This window comes from Chaetura pelagica, unplaced genomic scaffold (genome assembly GCF_000747805.2).
Source record: "Chaetura pelagica isolate M959 unplaced genomic scaffold, ChaPel_1.0 scaffold72, whole genome shotgun sequence".
In the NCBI taxonomy this organism is placed as follows: domain Eukaryota; kingdom Metazoa; phylum Chordata; class Aves; order Apodiformes; family Apodidae; genus Chaetura; species Chaetura pelagica.
Genome location: NW_009952560.1, coordinates 1,496,733 through 1,507,845, shown reverse-complemented (window position 1 = coordinate 1,507,845; position 11,113 = coordinate 1,496,733). Strand labels below are relative to the sequence as shown.

The window sequence follows — 11,113 nt, the reverse complement described above, 5'->3', positions numbered from 1 at the left end:
ATGACCCAGATGTTACTCAATTGTGTGTGAGCATTTTTTCTTTGCTCTGTACTGTACCTTCGTGTAGGACAATGTTGGGATGATAAGAACTACTTCACGAGTTACTGTCTTCCTGATTTGCAGTATTGAATGTAAACATGCTCCAAACAAAACCCTTTATAGGCACTTAAGAACAGATTCATCTTGATTGTCCTCTGTATAGCTTCTAGATTGTCCTTCCAGTGTTAAAACTACAGGCTTGCAGGTAATCCAGCCTAATGTTTAACTGTTGCTTTTTGGTTTTTTAAAAAATCTGAATCTTCATAGCTTTATCTTAGAGTTCCTTTGAATTCTTGTGATTTAGTGCAATGGGTTTCATTTTATGTAAGAGCAGCAACAGAAGTCCTTGGTTAGTATCTGGAGGAGGACAAGGTTAAATTCTCTATTGAGATATGATTCATGAGTTGGTAGTTAGAGACACTACTTGATACAAAGAGCCAACAACAGCAACAACAAAGAGCCTTCAAAAAGGCCCAGAGCCTTGAATGAGGTGAGAAGCATTCACTGGAAAAGAGAACTCAAGATGTACGTAAGCATCAAGACCAACATTAGAACTTTAGCAGGAGGCAGGAGGATGCTGGCACTGGACCAGTACACCTTTCGTTCATTCAGAAACTGAGCAGGCCGGAAATTTTCAGCCATGGAGGTTGAGTTCTTCCCTTCAAAGTGGACTGTTGAAAACTGAGAAATCTGTAGACATCAAAGAAAAAAATTGTTAAATCCTTTTTCTATGGGACCTTGGAAGTCACATTATATATGTGCAGTGCCTGCATCTGTGGCATTGTTTTGAACTGTATGGATGAATTAAGCCTTGCAGGAAATAATGTGATGGAGGCTCCTGCCAGAGGTCACCAACAGATGACTTCTTTTGCCTTGGAAATCATGAGGACTTCCTTTCTGCATGAGCCAAAATGCTTTGTCCAGCTGAAGGACCTGGTTACACCAGTCCTCTTGACGCACAGAGTCCCGTCTTTGTCCATCATGTCAGTGTGACACGAAGTAAGAGGACTAGGATTTATTTCTTTGCTCCAAGTTTTGAACTTGCCTCAGCAAGAAGCTTACCCAGAGCAAACAGATGCCCCCCCACCTTGTGCACTGTGCTGTGCTGACTTGTGTGTGGCTGAGCATTGCCCTGTGACTGAAGTGATGATGAGTAAACCACAGGTAGAGAACTAAAATGCAGACACTGGCTCTGGGCCAGGCTGTGCTGGCTGGTAGTATTGCTGAGAGACCATTCCAGAACATCTCAATTTTTAAATAATGTACTCTGTCAGTTGAACAAGCTGTATTTTTGAGGCAGTCATTATTCAGTGTCCTGTTCCTCTCTACGGGACAAAAATGGGCTGTTTAAAGGTAATGCTGGTGAACTCAAAGTTTTGTTTTGAAGGATTCTCTTCTGATGTCATGACATGACAACAGGAGAAAAGCAGGGAAATTTGGGGGTGAGCAGATGACAGCAGTGGAAGTGCTGCTGACGAAGTGCTGAGCTAGGTGGTTACCTGAGGGATCTTTTGGCTTTCTTTTCACATCGTCATTTCCCCTTCCTTCCCCTTTCCTGCCATTTTCTGAGAGATTATTTAATAGGGTTGAAAAACTGGCACCAGGGACTATGTTTAGGCTAATGCCAAGAGTGTGTGTGTGTGTGTCATAGGAACACGGCAGTGGAGAAGCTGACAAATCTGTGTTAAATTATGGGAGTGAGCAGGCAGAGGGACAAAATAACTGTAAGCAGACCTTCCAGGGTATCCCTCTGTGACTCACCTGAGTAATGCTGAGTTCAATTGGCCTCTCAAATACTGTCCAGATAACACCCTCATGGCAATCAGGAGTGGTGAGGGAGCCCTCATACCGATAGTACCTCCCCAGCTCTTTCTCAGGTGGGAGCAGAGAACTCAGTGGCAAAGCCTCCATCTGTGCTGTTTGCCCTAGACAAACCACATGGAAATATCACTTGTTAAAAGTGTGGCTCTGAGTGCTTGAAAAACTCATTTTTATCCTTTTACTTTGAATTTCAATTATCAATCTCTACTACAATTAGAACAGGATTGGACCATGAACTGCTTGATAGTCTATGTGTCCAAAATAAATATATGTTAAGGATTGACAAATACAAATGTCTTACCTTTGTATTTAATATTGTCTAATTCATTTATTAGAGTTGCAAAATTTTTATTTTCTTCTTTAACCTGAAATGGAAATATTTTTATTCCAAATAATGCACTTCTCAACAACTAGTTGCTTTTAATTAATTGTGAATAAACCAAAAAAGATTCCCAAGGCTAAAAGAAAACAGTAAGAACAGTATAGAAAAGGATAAAGGAACTAAATGGGGGAACTGAATAGCCTGCAGGGGATAGGGAGGCTTAGGTCTTAGACTGCTGTGACATTAACAGAGTCGATCACTCAGCCAGATTGCTGGTAGATTTGAGATAAGCAATAAAAAATTTGGCTACCTACCTTTATAAAGAATGCTAACACAGCCACACCATCTGCCTTTTTCTTTGCTTCTGTTACATCCAAAACATCTTCTCTTATGTGCACGATGTGAAGCTGTAACACAATAGTCAAGGCCAATTATTTGTTCATTTTCCTGGACAGTTGCAGCAAGTGCAGCCTGGCAGCTGCTCTGCACTGACTCTGCAGTGGGGCTCTCAGGGTGGGGTCAGAGAGCAGGAGGCCCTTGACCTGAGGCAGGACTATGCAATACATGACAACAATTTGAAAACTTATTCATCAAAACCAGTATCATTTCAAACATCTCCCCAGAACATGAAGCACTCTGTTGACTGCTGCAGTCCTCAATTTTCAGTCTGCATGACAGGGCAGGCAGATTTTTACGTCATGGTTTGTAAGGGAAGGGGTTTCCCTTCCTGGCTCTGTGTGTTTCAGCACTGATGATTTATCTTGCCTTGAAGAGAGTATTTTTTTTTTTCTGGTTGCATAGGTTGATTCATGGTTGCAGGCTCAGAATGAATACATAATCTGAATAACCAATGTGAGAATGTAATTGGACTGTGTAGACTTTGAAATGTTTCTCTTGCCAAAAGTCTACATAACTCCAGATTTATTGTCTGTACTGTGCCTTTGCAATGCAAAAGTAGCGTGTTTTCCTGCATGTTCTGGTTAGTGAGCAAGCTGTCCTTGCTTCTTTTTTTTTTCTACTGTCAGGGTTTCATGTGAGAGCAAGCCAATAGTTTTTGTGCAAAAGTGTCTTAAAAAGCCAGAGTTCTTGAGTAAAAGCCATGATCCACAAGTAGTCTCACCCACCTCCATGGCTTGTTTTTCTCCATCTATGCTGTGCTCTGACCCCGGAAGGTACTGCGACACACCTTCAGTTCCCCAGTGCAAGTGAAATTCTATTGCCTTGTATTTTCTTCCCAGACCTCCACCTCCAATTTTAGGGAATGTGCTCAATGTAACTTTAACTAGGAAAAACAAGGTGTTTAAAAAAAAATAAATCAGATGATACATTAGTAGTATGTGAGAGTAGAGAGATGCGTGTTTACTTATTAAGACCTCTACATTAAGCACAATATTTCACTTTCCATATGAAAGATTGTTTTGACCTGGATTGAAGCCCCAGAGATTTTGTTTCTGTTCTGAATTCTGCAAGCTTGCATGAGTCACTTAGTTACTTTGCTTTTTTCTCTGTAAATGGATAAGTAACGTATCTTTGTTAGTTTCATTTATCTAGATTGTAGGACCTTTGAGATACTGACCTTTGCTATCTGCACATCATCAAACATAATGGTAGTCTAATCTCACATAGAGCTTCAAATTGCAGCTGTAATTTAAGCAATAACAATTCAATTGTTCCAGACATTGTAGCACAGGAGTTGGTTGCTCTCAGAAGCAAGACATTTTAAATACCCAAATAAAAAACCTAATACTTTTGCATGGCTGGGAAAGAAGAGAGCTCTGACCAATCCTTATGAATATTACTTTTTGTGTAAAAGATATTTCAATGAACAGTGACTGTAATGTGGAAATTCTTGAATATCATTCTGTAATGGGAGAGTCACTAACCCATATACTAGTGAAAAGTCAAAGCATCTTTTCCTTGTCATCTGTTCCAATGCTGATGCTGTGAGCTATAATCTCTGGCTGTGAAAATCTTCCCAGCTGTCTGCCTTCCTACATTTGCATTTTAAGTTAGGGAAATATTTGCCACTTGCAACTTGCCGTTTTAGGGATTTGGCAGTTAAAACAATCCCTCTAAGATTTTAAGAACATCTATGTATTTCTTAAAAAGAGCAACATTTATTTTTAAAGTTAAAGTAATTTAGCATAATATTGTTGAAACATTGTCATTAGTATTGCTTTTAGTGACAAAAAACAGAGAAAGTCAAAGAGTCCTGAATTACTATTCACTGATTCACTCCTTCTTTACTAACTTGCTGTTCACTGATTCACTGTTTACTGCATGAGTAAGCAGCTGATTAGCAAGCCAACATTAGATTACTTCTGCATGTGGAGAAAACAGGTCAAAATCTGAGATGTCAGCTCATTACTTAAAGCACTGGTAATACACACACTGTGAGGCACTGGTTGAACAACTTCCCCAGATTATAGTTCTTCCACAGAATTCTTCTTTGTGCAAAAGCAAGGATCAGAAAGGGCAAGCCCAAAAGTGAAGGGAGTAGGAGCATTCAGAAGAAATTAGGTACCTCTGCCAAAACTGCTGCCCCAAACCCCTGTACCCACACACCTCCCAGTCCTGTTGTTTGACTCAGAGGTTCCCTGGAGCTCTTGAGCTCTGATTTGGTACATGCACAGAACCAGTCTCTGCTGAGGTACGCAAGGGCAGTCTCCAGAATGCAAAAATTATATAATTACCTCAAAGTTCCCAGAAAGCCTTGGTTCAGAAGGTGTTCTGAACATTTGACTTCTGAAAAACAGGGGTGCTATCTTATATTTGTTTCCTTGCTTTTAAGTATCAGTAGTGATATCTAACACCTTGCCCAGGCCATGGAAGAAGCAAATGGATGGTTCCAAGTGAAGGCACAAGCTCCATAACAAGAGTAGTAATTTGACAGTACTTGCCTGTATGTCCATTATTTTCTATGTTCCATTTTGAAGACCCCTTCACATCATATCCTTCAAAACTCAGTGGCTTAAGGCTCTTGTCATAAATGGCATTTTTGGTGACAATATTGATAGGTGATTGTTTGTTTCCTTTGCAAGAGGCTTCTGTTAGATACCAGTGTCGAGGATCTATTTAAGGATTAAGAAAATATTTTTTTTCTGTTGTCTGCAAATCCTTAATAAAGCCAAATCACCCACCAGTCAATATATTCTTGCTTGGGAAACTGGAGACATTTTTTAAGAAAAAGTCTTTGGATGTTGAAATTCAATACAAGAACTTTCTTAGCATCTCAATCTTTGTATTTTTAAAAATATGAACATGTGCCAACAATGTTCTGTTAAGATTAATTGGAAGATATACATATGTAAATGGCTGTAAAATATGAAGTGAACTACCACTGGGATTGGCTAAACTATAGAAACTTGGAAACTACAACAAAAACAAGAAGTCATGGTGGTAGAAGTGAAATGCTGTTCCCAGCACAGTCAGTTCCAGGGAGGGCTGGGCAGTACACAGGGGTGAGGGAGGGAGCAGGCAGCTGGGGTTGATGTTGCTGGTGAAACAGAAGTTGTGGTTATAGGTAGAACATTAGGCTTTTTTATAACTATCCTCAAGAATTTAAATAGCTGCCTGTGTCCAGCTTGCTGGGGTGATTACCTTTGGAGCACACTTACAAGATACTTGCAGTGTTTTCCTTGGTTGAAACAAAATGAATAGTTTGCACAGATGCTGATATCTTAAAATTTTTTAGACATCCTGGTTAGCACTTACATATAAAATGATTGTGCTCCATTAAATGCTAAGCTGTGGGAATTTTTGCACTATTTCTATCTAGACTTCATTTGCAAAACAGATCAGTCCAAACACTAATGTGACTGGAAAAATAAACTTTTTAACAGTACCTTCACAGTGTGGATGCTCATCCTTCTGTGACTGATAGCACCAGTGGCCAACTGAAAAAAAAATAAATAAAAAAATCAGATGATTTACAAATGGTTCCCCCCAAAAAGCAGCTGGGAAATGCATTCACAACTTGAGATCCTCAGAGTGTCATAACTGGGCACACAGTTTTGACAGCTTCTTGGTTTTGTCTGCCCAATTTTATTAAATATGTTTTAATCTCTTAATAAATAAACAACAGTGGCTGTTGAGAGGTCAGTGCTTCAACTGAAATCTTTAGTTGCTAAATATTTCTAAGCAGTATGGAGCACACCATCCAGCAAGTCTAGCTGGGTTCTAATATCAAATCATTCCAAAGAGAGCATAAAAATCCTGCAGTAGGCAGCTCTGTCTCTAGATCTCCTCCTGGTCTTTAATGAACGGTTTGCACCTGTTAATGTTCCCTCCAAAAACTGTGCTAGCAGGAAATACTAGCACTCTGGATGGGCTGCAGTTCTAAATAATTGGGTTTGGAAACCTTAGCTTCAGCAACTTCTTGAGACAGAAGTTCCACATCTGAATATACGTAATACTAAAACAAATTTTCTTTTATCAGTTCTGTACTTTACATCTTTTCATATACTTGTAAATTCACTTATGCAAGATAACTTATCTCACTCTGTTCCAGGAACTATTTAAAAGAATACTTGGTGCAATAAGGAGTTTTTAGAAATGAAAGATCTCATTTCCAAAGACATGAAGAATCCTAATTCTAACCCAGTTGTAATCCCACACAGATGGTTGCAGAATTTTTCAGTAAAACATCTTAATCTTACTTTTTCATTGCCAGAAGAAATATGGCATTCAGAGGAATTTATTTATTCTTTTTTACTTTAAGTGTGTGTTGATCTAGTCAGAGAAGTAAGGACTGTTTTGTTTATTGCAGCATGCTTCAATGACAGTGTATAACTTTAACAGGAGTTAACTCTTTGGGTATTTAATCAATAACAATTAAAGCCTCTTATAATAATGATTAATAGTTTCTGTTTGCCTATGATTAGGCAAACAATAAATTATAGACATCTTAATAAATGACTAACCAATTTTTAAGGAATTATTATGGAGGAATCCTGTCATTAGACTGCTAATTACCATAATTTGTACCCTTTTATAACACATCTTCTGAACGGTTCATAATTGCTTTTAACACCTTTATCTTCATATCAGTAACCTAGCAATACCATCCAACTATTAAGTGTTTAGAAGTTATAAATAGAACCTTGGTACAAAATGGGGCTAGCTGTAACAACAGAGGAGACTTGGATGAGCTTGAAGCAATTAATACAATCTTGTAAAAATTACAGTGTTAATCTCTCTCAGAAGTTAAATTTATGCTGAAAACTATAAATAATGTTGACTCCCTTTCTAGTTTAGCAAATGTTTAGTAATAGTGAGATGAAAAATAAGCAACATTGCTACATTTGTATTGCAAGAACTGTAGGAGTTTGTACATCTGATTTGTTATTATCAAAAATTGGTTTAAACACGGTTTTATATTTTTACACACTTCTAAACATACAAAAACCTTGGCTTTAGGACCTGCCATTTCTAAAACTGATTGTTGCATTTTTTCAGGCCTGTGTACACAAGGCACCAGCCCTCCAGCAGCGCTGAGCAATTTCTCCTCTTCGCTGGGGAACAGAACCAGAAGTTCCAAGCACAGAATGTCACCAAGTGCCTTGATCAATACTTCAATCAATAAATGCATAGCAAATACCAGGTAGGCCAATTTCACAATGCTTGGTTATGTTTCAGATGTGTTAATGTTTGCATGGATGAATGACTGCAGGCTTATTTTGGCAGCTTCTGTAGTCCAGTGGTCAGGATTTGCTTTAACTGGTACACCAGCACCTTGTGACTGGGAACAGTCTTTGCAAGTTATATGTGCAAGAGCCTTCAGGAGAAAAAATGCTACATAATAGGAATAACCCATTATGTTTAAAGATGGGAGAATCTATGTAGCTTGAAAGGATAGTTGCCTGCAAAGATTTGGCCTCAAACTCTTCGGGGCATGAGTTAAACCAGAAAGGAAAGTTGTGAGCTGAGAAATCAAGGTCAGTGAGGTATTAGGTTCTGTTTACTGTAAATTCTTGGAACAGGTTCTCCTGTTCTGCGTTTGTATAGTGCCTTGCACAATGGGAGTGTGATCGTAACTTAGACATCAAAGTATTACTGTAATGCAAATCAAATTTTATGGTCAATATGATTCACAATGAGGAGTCAGTGCAGCAGGCTCATTGTTCGTTGGGTGCAAGGCCGTGGACCTTTTAGACCGTGACGGTAAAACCAGGAAAATCAGGGACACCCACAGGAAACACTGAGGGAAGGTAAATATAATACAATCATATTGTCAGGGGTGCTGATACAGCATCTCTGTGTCAGAGGAGTGAAATGGGAGTGGGCTATGGAGCCTTTCACTGCTGAGTCTGAGTCCAGTCCTACCCAAAGCAACGACTGACTTTTTGCCAGCTGACAGGTGTTTGGCAGGTTCTTTCAAATAAGCTTGTGTGTTTCAGTCATGTCTTAGTAGATTGATGCATGAGCACAGGAAAAGTCTTTCAGCCTGCACACCAAGATGATGGGGAGACAAATTTTTTAAAATTTAAATTAGAAAAAAAATCCATCCCTCAGATGGCTACTGCCACTTTACACCCAGCACTCATGAGTATTCTTCCTTTTTTTTTTTTTAATGCAATGAACACCGAATAATTAGTGTTTAATTTTTGCAAGCTTTCTGCAGAATTCCTGATATATTCAAATTAACAAATAATTAGTGTTTTTATATCAAGTATTTATCACAGTTTTGGCTTGGAAAGTTGGATGGCATCCATGAAGTACAACAGGATTCAGCAATTCCAAAGAAAAAGGTCTTTAAAGCTCTTAAATCTTAAACCTAGTTAATTAAATATTGCAGAATGTCTGAGCAAACAATGAATTAATGTTTATTGTGAATTAGGGGTTTTTTTACTTGTTTTTAACGTAACATTAGAGAATAGAATCTTTTGTGTAGATACTGCTCAGGAGGAACCAAACTACCATATCCTGCGTCACAAAGAAAATTTACTTTTGGATTTTATTTGAGTCAGATGTGATTCCTCCCTGCATACAAGGACTTTGCATTTACAATGATCCTTTTTTTTTCCCTTGGGCTTTATGGTTTTATTTCTGAAGCGAGAAGGAAAGATACTTGTCACATCCAGTCAGTTGTCTGTGGTCTCTGGCATGATTGTGCCCTAAGGTATGTTGTGTAGCCTAGTTTTAATTGTCTGAGCAGCTCCTGCCACTTCCCTTAGGAGACTTTTGCACAGTCTATTAGCCTTCACCATCAGGAAATGTTTCCTGTTTAATAGCTTACATTTTCCACTTGCTTATCTGTGTCCCATCACTCCTAGAAATATCACTGAACCACCCTAAACAATTCTTCTCCCTCCCCGGTGTTTACAGCATTCAAATAGTTCCTTCATAATCTCTAATGCCTGTTCCTGCTTCATCCATCCTTTGTCCCATCTCTTGACAATGTGCCCTTTCCATCATTTCCACTTCAAAACCTTCAGTCTCTCTTTCTCTGAACCCCCTTTCTTACAGAGACTCAGTACATACCAGACCCTGTCCTGCAGTCCTCTCACCTGACTACTCTTTCCATCGAACCTCAGCTCAGTTTATTGTCCAGGAAAATGCAGGTGTCTAGGAGGTAGGTTTATTAGTTTTTGTAGCTGAGGTGTTGAAACCTTTGCTGTGTAATGAGCTGCCCTGGAGGGTTTTGTAGCTTACTCCCATACCTTGCTAGCATGTGTGAGTTAAGCCATGAGCTTACACATGAGCATCCACACTTGCTCAGGATAGTGTTAGACACCAGCCAGGATTCCCAAAAGCTGTTTGCCTTATCAGCATTTGTTTGTTAACACCATTGGAACTGATATAATTCAGTATACATGCACATTCAGTGTACAGATACACCTAGATTTAGAATTCCTAGATAATCAACTATATCTGGCTCTTGTATTGTATTGTGAATGCTTGATTTAAGGGGCAATGCACCATATCATAGGTGTCACCCTGACTTTACTGGGTTTTAATTTAGAGTACAGCTGAACTGGGCTGAAGGCCTCCTCTTCCTTCACAAAGTTCAAGACAGTTAACTTTAGGGAGTCTCTCTTGGCAAGCAGTGCTACTTATCTCTGTTTCTTCCTTGTCAGATTTACAACTGGTTTCCTGAGCAAAGCTGTTTCTTGGCACCAGAATAGCTGGAAAACAATACAATTACGTATTGTTTTAATTTTATTGTAAATGTTTTCAATTGTTTTAGCTATCAAGCCTAGCTTGGAAACTTGCAGCAAAAAAATTCCTTCAATTGAGAACTCCCTCTTCTGTTCACTTGTGCAGCTGGACAGAGGACAGTGCTTCTGGCTGGAAGCCAGGGTGTTCATGGTTTGCCGATGTGGTATTGTGTGATCTAGGAAAAGACCCTTAAGCTCTTTGGAACATGGTCAGATTGCCTGAATTCCATAAAAGTTCCTAAATCTACTCTGTTCTTCTTGTTCCTTGGTTACTTACTGCCCTACTTGGACCTGCTGGGCGGCTGCTCAGAAGCCTCTGTCTCCTCTGACTCAGTGCCCTGAGACAGGTGGTGCTCAGGCTAGCTGGAAATTGCCGTGTCAGTTTGTCCATCTGCACAAAAGAGTTACTAAAACAGGTTTTGTCCTTCTGGGTAAAGTGGTTGGAAATCTATTAGTTTTATATGTTGAGAGTTAGCTTTTTTTATTAACTATATTTAGTCTCGTGAAGTGTGAATTAGCCCCATGCCACTAACAAACAGCCCGAAGTACTGAGACAAAATATCCTCTGTTGCTTTTTAGTTAGAATCTCCTCTCCCTCTTTCACTGACTGACTTCTTTGTTTGTCCCTTTAGATCTCTTGTCACCCTCTTTCAGCCATGTCCTGGCTGACAAATCCTTGTTTTCTGAGACACACACAGCTGATAGTGCTCCCACAGCACTGCTGCTTTTCAGAAAGTCCAGGCTGCCCTGAATGTCACTGTTCCCATTCCTG

The 11,113-nt window shown here is 39.3% G+C and overlaps 1 protein-coding gene across 1 annotated transcript; it reads right to left on the bottom strand.

Moving 5' to 3' along the window:
- Positions 1–540: 540 nt before the first annotated feature.
- Positions 541–7,772, bottom strand: CA4 (carbonic anhydrase IV). Its single transcript, XM_010009050.1, has 8 exons — positions 7,736–7,772; positions 6,028–6,078; positions 5,083–5,253; positions 3,307–3,464; positions 2,497–2,589; positions 2,162–2,225; positions 1,801–1,964; positions 541–729 (listed from the first exon to the last, which is right to left on the bottom strand). Exons 1-8 carry the CDS (start codon positions 7,770–7,772, stop codon positions 541–543), a joined length of 927 nt encoding a protein of 308 aa, XP_010007352.1.
- Positions 7,773–11,113: the final 3,341 nt, after the last annotated feature.